General features: G+C 50.0%; 2 protein-coding genes across 2 annotated transcripts; both read left to right on the top strand.

Annotated features, from left to right (window-relative positions):
- The first annotated feature begins 8,940 nt into the window (after positions 1–8,940).
- On the top strand, positions 8,941–10,019 carry HRCT1 (histidine rich carboxyl terminus 1). Its single transcript, XM_045780671.2, has one exon. It carries the CDS (start codon positions 9,218–9,220, stop codon positions 9,551–9,553), a length of 336 nt encoding a protein of 111 aa, XP_045636627.1. The 5' UTR covers positions 8,941–9,217; the 3' UTR covers positions 9,554–10,019.
- A 144-nt stretch (positions 10,020–10,163) lies between these two features.
- Positions 10,164–15,871, top strand: SPAAR (small regulatory polypeptide of amino acid response). Its single transcript, XM_045780672.2, has 2 exons — positions 10,164–13,798; positions 14,348–15,871. Exon 2 carries the CDS (start codon positions 14,687–14,689, stop codon positions 14,921–14,923), a length of 237 nt encoding a protein of 78 aa, XP_045636628.2. The 5' UTR covers positions 10,164–13,798; positions 14,348–14,686; the 3' UTR covers positions 14,924–15,871.
- Positions 15,872–16,954: the final 1,083 nt, after the last annotated feature.

Here is a 16,954-nt window from a genome sequence, read left to right as displayed (position 1 = left end):
GCTTTATATACTTTCATACTATGTTATTAGGAGCATACAACACTATAATTGGTATATCCTGCTGGTGAAAATGATCTTTTATGTTTACATATGGATCCTTTTTATCTCTAGAAAAATTTTTTTGCCCTTAAATTTACTTTGTCTGCTATTATACCAGCTTTCTTTTGCTTAGTATTTGCTTGACATATCTTTTCTGTCTTTCTGATTTCAATTTTTCTATCACCTTTTTAAAAACTTTTGTAGTAAATAGCATATAGCTTAATTTTTTTAAAAAACCGTAAGCAGGAAGGAAAAGGAATGAGGCCCAAGAAGGGTCACTTCAAGTATCTAGTTGGCTGGAGGCTCATGATACCAGGCACTGAGACAGGGAGTCAATCTCAAAATATCCCACTCCACCCCTATTCCTGACCCTACTCCCTCTCTCCTTAATAGGAATGTCATTCCATGAGTCACTCCCCTTCCTTGGGGATTCCCATGGAGTATAGGACTCCATCTTCTTGCATCTTTAAATTAAAACCTTCTTTGACATAATTTCCTCTTGCAGCTGCTGCCTACTCTCTCTTCTCCCCTTCACTGACAAGTTTCTCAAGAAGTTATTCCTGCCTATTCTACCATTCTACCATTCAGCTGTTCATTCCAGATCCCTAGGTTTGTACTTGGCTTCTACTTCTCTGTATCAAATGTGTCAGAAAGTTCTCTTCGTTCCATCTCAACAATAATTTTAAGTCTGTTCCACCTGCTTTTCTCCCAGGTACTGTTGTTCTGCAGGCACTAGCGTCTCTTGCCTGCACCACTGCACCTTGTTCTAGGAAGGGATTTCTGATCCTTTCACGAGCTAGCAGTGAGACTCATCTATCTCAGAGTCCTTACACCTTTACCTAGCGCTCAACTAAGGCCACAGATCTGGGGCTCTGTGGAGGTTGAGGACTTGTCCTTTAGGTGAAGTTATGTAGGACACCCGTCCACACTCCCCATCTCCCATCAGCCCCTGAAGCCAGACAGAAGTAACTCATTTTCACTGGGCACGACCTCCGGAAGTGGGCTGTTCCTGTGGCATTTTAGAGCCTGATACTGGAGAGCGGTGCCCTGAGCTCTGGGTACAGGCTCCCAGATGGTTAATTAGGCTGGGCTAATTGAATGCCGCCTTTGGCAGTCTTCATAATCAGACAGGTTTCCTACTGGGATCCAAACCCTTGGGTGTCCTTAACTCTCCCAGGGTAGATTTCCTACCTTTAAGGAGATATGGAATTAGGTTATGTGATTCAGTACCCCAGGAAGTTCCTTGTTCTTGCCTGCATAGAAATATTGGTGCTACCTCTGTGGGTTGATGAACAGGCCTCAGAGTCCTTATCCAGCGGGTAGAAAGAGGTGTGTCATTCTTCCTCTACTGGGTTTCTCAACAGGTACACTACTGCTGTTTTGGACAAGATAATTCTTCCTCACGTGGGACTGTCTTCAATGTGGGATGCTTACCTTCCCTGGCTCTTGCATGTGAAATGCTGATCCCAAATTCTGACCTCTTCAAACACCCCCACATATTTCTTTTCTTTTTTTTTTTTTTTTAAAGATTTTATTTATTTATTCAACAGAGATAGAGACAGCCAGCGAGAGAGGGAACACAGGCAGGAGGAGTGGGAGAGGAAGAAGCAGGCTCATAGCGGAGGAGCCTGATGTGGGGCTCGATCCCACAACGCCGGGATCACGCCCTGAGCCGAGGGCAGACGCTTAACCGCTGTGCCACTCAGGCGCCCCCCCCCCCCACATATTTCTAAATGTGTTCTAGAAAGGCTCTGCCCTTTCAAGAAAGGCACCACATGGACACTTACAAGCAAGGAAGTCACTGAGATTTACCTAGATACTGAAATCCTATGGTGTTTTCAGGTCTATCTTGCCTTATCTCCCAGACCCAGACTTCAGCTGTCTGAGGCTGTGACTGTGTTTGATTCATCCCTGCCTACCCTGGCACAGAATTGGTCCAGAGCAGGTGTGAGTGAGCAAAGGAATAGGATCTGTGGTGACTGGATACTGTAGGTGACACTGTTCAGTAGAAATGCTATACAGGATGTACATGTAAGTTACACGTGTGGCCACTTTAGAAAAGTAAAAAGATGCAGGTGAAATTAATTTAAATAATATATTTTATTTGATCCAACATACAGAAAGTTATTTCAACCTATGAATAGGATAAAAATGATTAATGAGGTATTTTCCATTCTTTTGTGTACAAGGTTTTGAAATCTAGAGTCTCTATTACATATACAGAACCCCTCAACTCAGATTAGCCACATTTCATGTTCTCAGTCGCCATGTGGCTGACGCTACCATATGGGACAGCACTAGAAAACTCTATTCTCCTACTTCCCTGTCCAACTATTGCTTACTTCCCCCTGCCTACAACATTGTGTGTGGGGGTGGTGGTGGTGGTGGTGGGTGTGCATGTGAAAATTTTCAAACATATAGAAAGGCTGGAAAAATTGTAGTGTGAATAGCCATATACTTAAAATCTAATTTTGACAATTGTTAACCATTTGCTATTTGCATTATCACATATGAATTCATCTATTCAGCCATCTTGTTTTTTGATTATTGTCTACTTTAAGAAGACTTCTTTTTGGTGGAGGAGAGGTTGGAAAGCCACTCAGGAAACTATTATCTCTTTGAACATTGTTCTACACAGGTCTAATCAGAGTTTTTCAAATTTTCAGGGCAGAAGTTTTGAAAGACTCTTCCCTTTTACTCTCCATTATCCTCTCATAGTTTCTTTTTCCTCTCTGGTGGATTCTCAGAGACATGGCTTCTCTTTCCAAGGGGGGCATCATGCCTCATTCAGTTCCCTCTCTCAGTCTAGCACTGGGTTAGCGGTGGGCTTTGGGGCCAGGCCAGCCTGGGCTGTATGCTGGCCCTGCCACTTTCTAGCTGTGTGCCTCATATGTAACACGAGGATAATCGAATTGTGGGAGGTTTAAGTGAGATCAATTTGTAAAGTGTAATTATTCTAGCAATTATTAAAATAGTAGGTTGAGGAGAAAAGGGAGAGAAGTTTATTGCTTATGAATGACCCTCTCTTTTGCACTTTGCTGGGGCCTTGTGAACACTTAGGTCCCAGAATTTACCTGGTACATTGTAATCATTTCTGTTTCTGTCGCCTATCCAAGGTAAAAAGCTCCTGGAGAGCAAAGACTGTGTTTTTCTTCTCCCTAGCCTTAGCACCAAATGCAGGGCCTGGTTAAATAGATGTTAATTAAATAAATGAATAGAGTTCTAAGTGTCACAGTTATCTTTTAATGGTGGTTTCAGAAAATTATAGAAACTTGAAAAGTCAGAAAGGAAGGCAAGTTAGACTGTACAGATTCAAGCTGTCATCAGTCTTTCCCTCATTGTGCATAAGGGGAAAGTGAGACTCAAGAAAATTTACTATGTTTCCCTGCATATGTATGTCTAAATGCCCATGGGCACACCATCCAGGAGGGCTGGGGAAGAGCAGTCTCCTTGGATTAATCAGCTCCCTCACGTTCCACATACACCAGCCAATCTGGTATATTTTTTTGCATCTTTAAGCTGATACCGATTGAGTTTATGATTCTGGAGTCTGGCTGCTCTTATCTTTGGTGAATGAGATGGATAGCTTGGCTGGGATTCAGAGCTATTGTATTTGGGTGGGCATGGTTTCTGAATATTTGTTTATTTGAGAGAAAGCAAATGAGAGAGCACATGAGAGAGACCACGGCGGGAGGGGCAAAGGGAAAGAGAGAGAGAAACTCAAGCAGGATCCATGCTGAGCACAGAACCCAATGTGGGTCAAGACTCTGAGATTACGACTTGAGCAGAAACCAAGAGTTGGTCGCTTAACTGACTGTACCACACAGGCGCCCCCTGAATATCTTTTCTAAAGCTGCTATAACTTTTGTTGCTTTCATTAATATACAAATAAGGTTTTTATTGTAGAAATGTTAAAAATATAGATTGCCGGGGCGCCTGGGTGGCTCAGTCGTTAAACGTCTGCCTTCGGCTCAGGGCATGATTCCAGCGTTCTGGGATTGAGCCCCGCATCAGGCTCCCTGCTCGGTGGGAAGCCCGCTTCTCCCTCTCCCACTCTCTCTGCTTGTGTTCCCTCTCTTGCTGCCTCTCTGTCAAATAAATAAATAAAATCTTTATATATATATATATTTATGTTGCCAAAATAACAAGTCAATCACTGGTAACCCCACCACTCAGTGAGAAGCACTGTTAATATCACGTTGTATTGCTCTCCAGCTCCCATCTGTGCATATGTCTAAGGTTGAAACTTGAACATTCCCAGCTGCCCTGTATGCACAAATGAGTTCACATTTTTATGAATTCCCAGATTTTGTAGGCTGCATTTTTTATCTACATAACGTCGGTGTCTACTGGTCTCTACCCCCATCTTCCAGAGGTCTTGCCACTTATTTTTGGAATTCCAGGGGCTGCCTCACAGATTTTATACTTCACTCCTCTTTCTTCTGTCTCTTTTCTCTTTTCCATCATCACTTGGGCCAGAAGGGACCAGGCTTCCCCTGGCCCTGGCTATCATGGCCCCCCTCTGGCTTACAGCTTCAAACCTCTACTACTCGGCTGTCTCAAGTGCAAGTGGGGAGATTTCTGCACTATGGGCGTTATGGGGGAGCTCTGGGGGCTGGGTCCTCAGCTTGGTTCTTGATTCGGTGTGTCGAAAGTGGGAGAAAAAGGAGCTCTCAGGATAATGGCTTGACTTAAAAGGAAGAGACCTGCTCTGAATGTCAAAGATTGCATATTCATTCCTTCTCTTTGTATTTTTATGTAATAATTCAAATCTTTCCCCAGACAGATGCTCTGGGCCCCCAAGGAAGAAGCTCACATATTTCCTTCCAGAGCAAAATGTTGTTTCTCCCCACCCCCGCCCCCACCATTAGTGTTCTTGCTTAATTTATTCCCAGAGATTTTATATTTCTTGTTGCCATTTTCAATGACGTTTTTGCTCTGTTGTGTTTTTAAATTAATTATTACCATTATGTAGGAAAGTCACTGCTTTTTGTGTTTTTATTTTTAAATAATCTTCTTTATTAAACTCTTATTAGTGTGAATAGTTTTTAGCATAATCTCTTAAATTTTCTAGATATGTAATTATATAATACATTATTATTATTATTATTTTTAAAAGATCTTATTTATTTATTCAACAGAGAGAGAGACAGCCAGCAAGAGAGGGAACACAAGCAGGGGGAGTGGGAGAGGAAGAAGCAGGCTCATAGCGGAGGAGCCTGATGTGGGGCCCGATCCCATAACGCCGGGATCACGCCCTGAGCCGAAGGCAGACGCTTAACTGCTGTGCCACCCAGGCACCCCCTTTCTATGTTTTTTTACATAACATTTTTTCATGTCAAAATTTCACCTGGGTGTACCTAGACGGTCTACCCTGGCCTCTCCAAATAGTTTGCCTAGTACTCAGTGAGACTTTTCATCTAAACACTCAATTCTTCAGCTCAGGAAATTTTCTTTATTTCTTTAACGATTATTTCTCCATGGGCTCTGCTCTCTACTTCTAGAATGTCTATCATATAAGCATATTTGAGTCCTGGGCATTTCCTCTCTTTCTCTCTTTATTCTTTTTTTCTCCAAACTTATGAGATAGGTTCTCAGAGTGGTCTTTCCTGATTTGATTTTTAATGTGAAAGTAAATTTCCTGCTTTGTATAATTTCCCCAAATTCATGTATGGATTGACTTTTGAATATTATTTAAATAGAATATCGATTTTGGAATTTTACTATTTCTCCATTTTTTAGATTCTAATAACCCTGGTAATAAGGTATAATACTTGATATCCTTTTTCATATGTCTAGTGATTTTTCTGTATTTGTTCACTTTAAAGAGGGACCTAGATCTTTGTTTGTTTGGTATTATAATTGAAATCATTCTATAAAAATTATATAGCTTAGTTTCAAGCATGTTGGCTTCAGACGGTGGGGAAAGAAGAAGAAGAAAACCTGGTTGTTTTTGGCTTAGTGGGGTGGGGGTGGGTGGTGGTCTACCTGGCCATGATAAGAGCAGGAAGAGCTCCTGAGAAGAAGAGAAAAGTTTGCTACTGTTCTGGGCAACTTCTTTTCAATATTTACTGAGGCAGCCCAAGGTTAGGCGGAGGACTATCTCCCTTCTCTAGCTGGCATGAGCACCCAGGTTAGGAACATTTTATCCCTACTTTTCTGTGCAAAACAAAAGATGGGCTGAGTCTTGGCCTTTCCTCTGAGAGTAGACACTTGTGCAGTTCCTAAAGTCACTCATCTTGTTTCCTGCCGGTGCCCACCTCACCCTTATTCCTAGTCCTGGCTATTTATCATAGGGCTTAGGGAGGCTCTGCTGGGACATACCCTCCAGGCTCTGCTGGGACATACCCTCCACTACCTCCCAGAGACACCCTTCTTAGTCAATGCATCCATCAATATGGTTTCATTTGCACTATATCTTGTAGATATTCCTTAAATTTTCTGGACCAGACTTTGTAACAGAGAAGTTAAGTGCATGGGTTCAAATTATGATCTATAAACAGAGATCAGGAGACTGTAACTTTTGGCGGGTCGGAATATGAAACTGATTTTTATAGTTTCACCACTAGGTGGTGCCACCAATTACTGAAAACAACGGTTGGATCGCGGGACAGCTAAGCACAGCTTGTACCTAGTATAAGCACAAGTTTGTGAGCTTGTATGGAGCTTGAATGCACTCGTGCGTGTGTGCATGAGTATATGCGCACTTTGGTGCATGCGTTTACCCACAGAGCAGTTTACAAGGGCACACAGGCATGTAAGTGCATGCATAAGTCTGTGCGCCTTGGAAAGTGTGGGCATGAAGCCAAATGACAGGAACTCCAAAAGGCTGACCTATCAGCTGCATGATATGAAACTCCAGTCCCTCAGCTAGGAAGGCAGCCTGTGGAGTGTGCAGAAGACCAAACCCTATGGGAGAAATACAATCACAATGCTATAGAACAGCTTTTCTGATGCAACCACACATTCCTCTAAAGTCATCAGTCCTGCAAACCCTTGCGTCCAGTCAGGCCTCCAAGAAGGTCTCAATTGCTTCTGCAGTCCCAGAAGTCTATACCTTTCCCCAACAGCTCAAAGCGTCTCATCAAATACCCACTCTGGGATCCCATCTTCTGTCTGATGGGAAGTGACTCTGCACTTAAGAAAACAAATGTCACGTCCTGTGTGTGTGAGAGGGTGGGGCGTTCAGCGTCATCCACATCTGCCCATCCCTGTCCCTGTTATCTCTGTAGAAGGTCCCCAGCTGATTTCAGACTCTCACTCTGGATGCCTCCCTCATTCCAGGAATAGTTCTGTCTTTGTTACCTGCTGTACAGAATAGCCCACAAACCTGGCAAACTTTAAGCAAGTTGCTTCCCTTCTCTGGCCTCAGTTTCTCTAACTCTCAGTGAAGGCTGGGTCTGGGTGATTCCAAGAGGCCCTTTGTGCTGAATGAAGCCCTGCATGTCTGCAGTTTGCAGGGCCCTGCTCCCATCCTGTGGCTGGTGTGGAGTGAGAGTCTCCTTAGAGAAGAAGGAGAAAGTTCTGTTTGCCTTCCTCCTCTTCTTTCCAGCAGACTTCCCTCCTTAACAGGCCCTGAGAGAAGACAGCTGGGCTCCCAGGGCCCCAGAAGCCATAGGAGGGAGTTCTCACTCTGGCATCATTAAAAGTTTAAGTGGCTTTCCCTCTGAGGGCAGAGGCCCCTGGATTCATTAGAGCTGCTGCCCCCTGGGTCCAATTTGGTTGAAGGGAATGTTTGGCGTTTTCATCCAGAGAAGGTTTTCACTAAGGGTTTGAGGCCTCCCTGAGAGAGCTCATCTCATTGAGGTCTGAGGGGGAAAGTCCCTGGAGGTCACTGCTTGCCCTGGCACTTTTCCAGAGGAGGAACCGGGCTGGGTCAGGGTCAGAGGGGAGGGGCTGGCCTAAGGACACAGGGGCTGGCTGCTGAAAACCTTCCTCCAGGTGGCAGGGAGATGAGCACTCACCAGCGAAGGATAGGAAGGGCGGGGGCCTTGCTGTGGATGGCCCCTGGGCATCTCCCGCAGGTGCAGAGGGGCTCTGAGGATGGCTTGACAAGCCCACAGCAGAAAGGGCTCCCCAGGGAGAGAGTGGGTGCCTGGCCCTGAGGCATGCAAGCCGATGGACAGTGCTTGTTTAGGATGAACAGAGGAGATTCGGACTAGGAGGGGCAGGGGAGTCTGAGTGCTCAGGTCCTGCCTGCTCTGTAAATTCTTCACCAGGAAGGAATGGCATGTCACTCCTGCTGTGCAGAAGGTATGGGATGGAGCCAGAAGCCTGCCATTTATGGCCAGTCAAGACTGTTGAACGGGGAACCGGGAGGCAGTGACAGGGTCTGGCCTCTCTGAGCTCAGCAGCCTCCTTCCAGCCTCCTAAGCGTGGGCTAACACCCAGACAGGGTGGGTCTGAGGACCTAGAGACAGGGTTCAGCTTCCCTAATGTTGGAAATCTGCCTGTGGTACCTCACTGAGCTCCTGAAATACAGGACAATTCATTCCACAGGGCCTGTCCCTGTCCTGGAGGACTCGGGTGGAAGGACAGGGAGCCAGAGACTCTCAAATGCTGAGATCTCCCCAGTCCACACTCCACTACAATAATATTGATGGCAAATGTGTGTCAGGGACTGGTTTAAGTGCATTATAAATCTTAACTCCTTGAATCCTTAGAAAACCCTATGTATGCGGGAAAGTACTCTTATTGGCCATTTTGCAGATGAGGAAATCGAGGCACAGAGAAGTTAAGTAACTTGTGCACAGTCACAGAGCTAGTGAGTTGTATTGTTCCAGAACCCACATTCTTACTCGCTATGTTGTACTAAGAGTGGAGGGAGCTGAGTCCAGGGAGGGGAAGGGGCCGGCCTGGTCACTTGGCCAGGTGGCAGAGATGGAGGGCCCTGGACCTCTTGTCCCCAGCCTCAGGGCTCTTCCTTCCACAGCCCTGCCTGACAGCTCCTCTGTCCACACCCAGCCTCCCCACGGACTTCCCCAGAGTTAACAGTCGCCTGGCCTCGCGCTTGGCAGGCAGCTCCAGCCCAAAGAGGCTGCGCCCACATTCCCTGGCTGCTCTCCAGCCCGCAGAAACGGAGACAACAAGGTCCTGCGACTGTGAGGGCTGAGCAGAGGCTGCTGAAGGGGAGGAAGCAGCAAGGAGCTGCCGAGGGGAAGGACTGTCCAGCTCCCAGATGCTAGGCCTCGTGGGCTTGGTCATAGGCACTGCTGTGGCCGTTCTGCTGCTGCTGCTGGTGGCCGCCTGCCTGTGCCGGGGACGCCAGGACCACGATGTGGAGACGAACCGGCCTGCAGCGAGGAGAAACCGAGTCCGGTGGGCCCAGCCTTGGTTCTTCCCGCGCCGGGGCCACCTGGGACACCTTCACTATTTCCGTCATCCTGGCCACGTGTCTCACACGCACCATGTGGGCCACCAGCACCACCTCCACCATCACCAAGCCCACCAGCAAGCCCACCACCACCACGCCCACCGCCACGCCCACCACCACGCCCACCGTGGCCGCCGCTAACACCCGGGAAGGGCGGCGATTGCCTGCCCTGCTGTCACCAGGACTCCGTGGACCCCCGTGCTCCCGTGCAGAGGGGCGTCTCTGTGGTAAACGCCGGGTACTGTGCCTGGGTCCTGCTGGACTTCTTCTGCAAACTACGCCTCAGGCTACGATGAGGAGAGAACCGAGGGCCACTGGGGGTGGCCCTGCACTCACTGGAGGGTGACGGGGTGAGAGCAGGGGGGTCCTTTGGGGATGGACACCGCCTCGTGACTGTAACTCCCAGGGAACACCGGTGCAGGTGGACACACCGAAGACGTGCCGCGATCTCTGAAGTGCTGTCTTCCAACTACTGTGCGCAGGCCGCTGGCCCGGGGCTAGCTGGGAGCTGCTCGCACCGCCCTTGTATTTGGAGAAGGCAGTATGAGGCCGCAAGGGCAATTCGCTTGTGCTTGATGCAAGAAAATAATAACCACCGAGAAGCTTTTGTGAAGAGGCTCTTGATTGTAACTCAGGTGGGAGAGGGAGCAGCCAGGCATGTCTGCTGTGCCCTGGGACCTTCCTCTCCGCAGAGAAATGAATGCCCGGCGCAGGCTCCTTCTGCCTGGTGCTGGAGGGCCGGCTGTGCACGGGCAGGGGGGGGGGACCCGGACGGGCCCTGTGGTGCTCCAGGGCAGTAGGGAAGTAAAGTTCGGGACCCAGGCTCTGAGGGAGGATTCAGGGTTTGCATGCAGCCCTGCCCAGAGCCGGCTCTCTGTGTACCAGGGGGATTCTGGGCTTCTGTAGGACAGTCTAGGGGCTCAGGGAGAAGAGCGATGAGGCCACCCAGACTGGCCCCCAAGGGCTCTACCTCCAGTGCTCTTCCTAGCCCATCTCCAGGGCAGACTGAGCTCTGAGACCTGCAGACGCCTCACTCTGCAGGCTGTGTTGAATTCACTCTTTCCTTGGTAACTGGGTCAGGGTTTCTTATCCAAGCCTTGAGTCTCCAGCTCCCCGTGCCCACGGGGGTCTCTGTATATCAGAGGGGTGGAGAGGTTCTTTAAACTGGAGGAGGTGGTGCTGGGTGGCCTTAGGAGAGTGCTTGCCTCCTGGGGATCTCAGTTTCCTCTTCCCTAAAATGGGATAGATAGCAGAGACTCCTTCTTGCCAAAGCCTGGAGGCATGTTCCAAATATCCCATGAATAGCTGGCAGAATTCCACAGGGAGGAAGGAAATCTTGTTCTGAGGCCTTCAGCCTGTGCTTGGGTGGGAAGTGGAGGGAGGAGAGCCTTGGGGGCCAGGAGAGGTGGTGGGGAGGGGCTCTAGAATAAGCCAGAAAGTCAGGGGCCTGGTGACTCATTGGAACAGAACATCCTGTTTCTTTTCTATTTCCCCGTGGATTCTCCATGAGGGCTGGGGTGTGTGAGGGGGAGAGAGAGCCAAATTCACACTGACAACCGCACTAGATTTCTGGGCTGGGAAAGTGGGCGATGGGTCGTCAGTATGTATTGCTGATTTTATCTCTGCTGTGTCCTTCAAATCCTCCTCCCCTCCCACATTCCCATGTTTGCCCTAGCTTGCCCCCACCCCCACTGGATTTCTGTCCATCTCCAGCCCTTCCCTTTCTGAAGTGTCTCTGCACTGTGGCCTGAGGGGTCTGCCGAAACACCTCATCACCCTAGGGGGAAAGTCCCTTCTTTTCAGTTTGCTATTCAGAGCCCCCTGATCTGGTTCCTGCCCCTTGCTCCTTTTGTCCTGTCCACACTGCTCCATCATTGGCTCCAGGAAACACCTTGTACCTTCCCCTCTCTGGGTCTTTGCTCAAGAAGAATTTGTTGCTCCCTCCTATAGGTTTCCAATTTGTTATTAGTATTTTTGTATTCTGTTGGAACATGATTACATTGTCTCCTTCCCCTGAGATTTATGGCAGGATTCAGGGGCCCCTGCTCTCCTAGATCTGAGAAGCTTTGAGGGCTCCCTGCCCCCAGCACAGAACCAGCCAACACAACAGATGCTCAGGAAAAATTCTCAGAACCTCATGCTCTCTGGAAAAGTAAATACGATTGGAATAACCACTGCCAGAAATTTGGGGCTTGTGGGACACCAAGTATAGCAGTAGGGCCTCGAGAGGATTAGGCCTCCGAGCTCCTGGGGCCTTGCTGAGGGGGCTTGGGTTCCCACTCCATACCCGGTGTTGGGGGTCTGAAAAGTGGGAAACATTTAACAGATGGACGTGTGTGGCCTGTTGGCTTGGACGTCCGCTCTCCCTCATCTCTCTGCAGAGCCCCATGTCAGACTCGGCTGGCCTGCCTCTCCTCAGTGTGGCCTGGAGTCTCTGGGAGAACTCTGCCCTCTCTGTTCCAGGATGTCTGCCACCGTCTTTGCCCTCGCTAATGTAAGGGAAAGCGTGGGATGTGGTCTTTTTCTGATCAGTTGACGATGGTGGCTAGGGGAAGACACATACGTATCTAAGTAATAGTTACCTTGGGGAGTCCCACGGGGTCTGGGGTCCATGGGCAGTGGCTGCGTATCCTGAGAAGAAGAGAAGATACCCAGGAAAAACCCTTAGTACAAACATCTCTGAGCCATGGGCAAGCAGGTATGGGTGTCTTGATCTTTCCAACTTGCCTGATAGTGCTGCTGCCACTTGTCACAGGACAGGGCTGTGGGGGGATGGGCAGGGGCGAGGATCCTGGCCTGAATGGGCACTGTGCTCAAGGCAGTTGCACTTTGTCCGTCTTTATCAGAGGCTGCTCCTTCTGCCCTGGGCTCGAGATGCCGTCTTGGTCATCCCACATGGCAGACTGCCCGTGCGATGTGAAACCCCGAGGGGCCTTCAGAGCAGGCTTCCCCTGTCCTCACAACACAACCCAGGTCCTTCTCATTGTGCCACACAGCGTCCGTTCAAATACTGAATGCCTGCTGTGAGAACGGACCAGAAGGCCTATTTTTCTGATGAATCAAGGAAGGGCCCCCAAATCTCAGGATCCGATAAGGAAACCGATACAAAGCAGAAGATAAGAGGGCTGAGCAATCGCCCCTTATTCCAGTTTAAAACTGCTGAAAAGTGTGCACCTACCATAAGCCGCCTCCCACTCTCTGCATCCACAAAGAACCAGCAACCAGAAGTCAGAGAACAAATAACTCAGTTGAAACCTGATTCCTCTGGTGCCTCTCACCTTCTGAATCCGTGAGTTGATTTTGTTAATTCAACCTGAAACCACCCAGAGCAGATTGGCTCATCATGTTTCCTTCTCTCTGCTCTGGTTGCCCCAGTTAATACCAATAATTGGAGGTGTCCAGCTTCCTGCCATGGGCGCAGCTTGCCCAGTGCTGCTCATGCAGAGGAAGAGCCCTGAGCTCATGCTGGAAAAGGGAAGAGTGAGAGTTTGACAGGCTTCATGTAGCCCACATAGTCACTGTCTCATTCTGCCCTTAAGCAGCTTCCTAACACTGGTACTAAAGAAAATTCCCTGCGGCCTTGGAGAACTTGCAAAGCACCCAGGCTGTGTGACCTCTGGCTGGCCCTTTGTCCTCTCTGGGCCTTTGCACTCTGATCAGTAAAACTGCAGAAAGAGGTGAATGCTCCGTGGCCCTGAGGTACCTGGGAAGAGCACTGAGCTAGGATGGAAAGGAGGGAAGGCCCCCCTTCAGCCATTTGGTGCTCTTGTTATCACAATGACTAATTAGCTGTAGGCTACAGGCAGGTCATTTAACTTCTGACTATATGCGTTTTGTCTGTAAAATGGAGACGAGATCACTTCCCAGGGTTGCTGGAGCCATTCTATGAGATAATGCCTGGCTGTGTCTGGTACCTGGAAGCATTGTTTCTCTCCACTCCATTCCTCATAGTTTGGGTAAAGCCTCCTTTCTGGAAGTGGGATAAGTTTCAGGGGCTTAGCTGTGAAGAGGTGTGACTGAGGGAGAGGGTGCAGCCCTTCTGGCGGACTTACTCAGCGGCCTGGCCGGCTCACCCCTCACCCGGAACGGCTAAGTGGAGAACCCGACTGCGCAGGGCTGGAATGGAGTGGGTGTGCGTGGGGGTGGGGTAAGGGCAGTCACCAAGGGGGCAGGCAGCTGTGCAGGTCCTGGGCCCAACTCACAATTGGAGGAAGGAATTCAGGAAGTGCTTACAACTACTCAGACATCTCGGAGCCTTGTCCGAAGCAGGACAAAGGCTGCAGCACCCAGGGATGAGTGCGCCATGCCCTGGCCCGTGGGGTGGCGCCCAGGTCAGGAGACCATGGCGCCACGTACAGCCCGCCCGGTCACTTGGGGAAGCCTGGGGTAAGTGGTCATAGCACGTGACTGTGGGCAGCAGGTGTGAGTGAGCGGGCAGCACGGAGGGCTGGGGGAGGCCACGCAGAACAGGGCTTCTCGGGAACAGGACCTGCCTGCAAAAGGAGCCCCGTCGTAAGTCGTCGAAGGGGTTCAGGCCCTGTCAGGAGCATACCCTGCCCTCTCTAAACAGCACTGTCCCAGGCCCATGCAGAAAAAAGGAGGTCGAGTGAAAGGGACCACAGCCCCTGCCGAAGGCCCCATGGCCCTTGTGGCGACCCTGCAATGCCCCCACCTGACCTTGCCCAGGGCTGGCATTGCCTTCCTCCGCACCTGTGTTCCCACCCCCTGCCCGCGTCCGGTTGCTCAGGAGGCAGCAGAGAGGCCGACTCAAGGTTCTTCCAGGGGAGGAGCCCAGGCTCATCCTGGATCCCCAGGAGGGGGAGTATTTTGTCTTTTGTCTGAGCAGACAAACTCTCTTGAGATGGGTAGGCGTCACCGGAGGGCCGGGTTGGCAAGATTCCCTCTGAGCAAAGTCTTCTGCTCCCTCTTTCTCAGCCCCTCCGAGTTGAGGGAGTCTTGAGCTCACATCTTTCAGGACAGCTCTTCTTCCAGAAGCTGCCAGTGGAGTTGACCACGGCTCTTGGGATCCTGGCCAGAGGCTTAGAAAACAGTAACAGAGCCCAACTGAGGACTGACTGGCGCAATGAGGAGTGCCCAACGTCCTAGTGGGGCCGTGACCCAGGGCCTCAGACCAGCATCTGCCTAGGAGCCCACAAGGAGCGCGGCTGGAAGAGCAGGGTGCCTGCTACCACCCAGAGCCCCCTGTTTCGGATGGGGAGCTAAGGCTCTAAGACACACCCCCGGTGCTCAGCAGGTCAGCTGCCACGCAGAGCCATGGAAACAGCAGTGATTGGAGTGGTGGCGGTGCTGTTTCTGGTCACCGTAGCCATCACCTGCCTCCTCTGCTGCTTTAGCTGTGACTCAAGGGCCCTAGATCCTCAGGGGGGCCCTGGCCACAGCTTCACGGTGGCCACATTTCACCAGGAGGCTTCTCTCTTCACGGGGCCGGGTCGCCATGCCCAGCCGGTGGCGGTGACGGCGGGTGCCCGGGACTTCTGGACCTTCATGTGAGGCCTCACAGCCCTCAGGATTTGTTCTGCTGGTGGGTCAGACCCACTCACCCCCCACAAGCCTTCCCTGGTGTCCCACTCCTCCAAGTCTGGCCTTCCTGGCCTTCCCCGTCTGTTGTATTCGGCAAACTCCCCATCCCATCCCATCCCAGCTTGCTGTGCCCGCCATCCTGGGAGATCTGCAGGGTTGGGACCAGGTGAAATTCAGCTCTGACCCCCTGAGCGTTCAGCTGGACCCTGCCCACAGGATGGGGCCTGGGAGAGGCCTGAAGAGTGAGTGACTGGGCAGCGTCGGATTGCACGGGGCCAGCTCTTCTGAGTTACTCAGGGGACAGCAACATAACTGGAGTTTATTGTGAACAGAGAGCTAGTTCACTCAGGTTATCCCAGCATGCCCGTGAAACTGGTTCTATTGCCACCAGAAGAAATAGCGCCCTCGAGTGGACATTTTTACATTTTTATCTGCCCCTCTGATCAAGTCGTTTGATTCCTTGCAATGGCACATCGCACAGAACGGAACCCTGAGACCTGTCGGTTGCCTGAAATCAGCCCTGGAATTCTGCAACCAAGGGGCTGCTTCTTTGGGAAGCAGCGATTTACTTTATAATTGAAAATGTATATCCTTATGTAGGTCTCTCAAGAACCAGGGTTGAAAACTACAAAAGGAAACAGAAGAGGAAAAAAAAAAAACCAGTCACAGAAAAGTACAAGCTGTTTAACAGGAAAGCCAGAAAGAAGACTTGGAAACATATTTTGGATGAAACTTTATTAATGTATTCTTATAGGTCACTTCTGTTCTTAGGCAATGTGAGTGACTTGCGTCACTTAGGAATGATAGAAAAATAGTGAACTGAAAGATAATTCCAAATAAGTTAAAATGTTATGTTACATCGAAAGCATGTAACAAAGCTCTTGTTTTCATCACAAATAAAGAGATGCTCAGTTTTTATTAATAGAAAATCTGCGTTTTTTTTCTGTACCAGGAAATAAATGCTGTGCCGTATTTAGAATATAGTTTGAAGGGTACAAACTTCTGGGTCTCCCGGTTCATATGTCTCCATTCAGCCCTGAACGGATAGCTCTCCTAGGACCTGCCTATTGAGGGGGCAAAACTGACCTTGACAGGGGTCTGGCCTCTATCGGTACCTAGACAGGCCATCTTGGCCACAGGAAGGACTCTCAGAGAGAGGCTTGGGGCCACACAGGCAGAGAGGGATGGCGCAGGGGAGCATGGGGAAGGGAGAGGCACAGCCCATGAACAGGAGTTCCTGGGAGCTTGTCTTGGTTACTCTGGACCCGAAAGCCCCCAAACAGGGCCTTCATAGATACACACGGAAGGGAACTGTGGCAGGTTGCGTTCTCCACAAATGAACACTGAGGCAAAGCTCGGGGTACAAGATGTTTATAGGGGTCAACATCTGTGAGGGGAAGGAGGAGAAAGCAGGACTAGATAGAGGAAAAAGTCAAATCATAATGCAGGCCCTTAATACCTGCCTTCTACCTTTGCTCAGTCTCTGAGTGCTGCCCATCCCCATTCCTTGTCCCCCAAGGTTTGACCTCCGGCAAAGCAGCTCTGTGGCTGAGGCTGTCCCTGAAGTCCGTCCTTGAAGGGGTCCTGGGTGGTGCCTTTCTCACAACTCAGCGGGGGCCTGTTCTCAGAGGTGCCCAGACATCAGAGGTAGGCGAGCATGTCTAGACACGAAATACCTGGGCATGGAAGCCCCAGATGGGCAGAGACAGCAGTGCAAGGTCTGGGAGGGGAGCACACAGTCAGCCCTCGTCCAGGTCAGGTGCCTTTCAGCTGGACCCAAGTATCAGGACCCCAGGGCTAGAGCTCGTTCCTGTGCTGCATGGGCACAACCTTCCTGGGTCAGTGGAAGGAGGGTCTGCAGGCTGAAATCACATGACTATGAAAACAAAGCGAGGATGGGAAGCCTGACCTCACTCTTCAGGCAATGGGCAGTCTGTCAAGCCCTGAGGTTTCCTCATTTGTTCGCTTGCTAATCCACCCATTTATCTACCCATCCATCCA

The sequence above is a fragment of the Ursus americanus genome, chromosome 18 (assembly GCF_024610735.1).
Source record: "Ursus americanus isolate L20-20 chromosome 18, mUrsAme1.1.p, whole genome shotgun sequence".
Taxonomy (NCBI): Eukaryota; Metazoa; Chordata; class Mammalia; order Carnivora; family Ursidae; genus Ursus; species Ursus americanus.
Note: the sequence above shows the minus strand (reverse complement) of the source record. Positions and strands in the feature narration are given on the sequence as shown.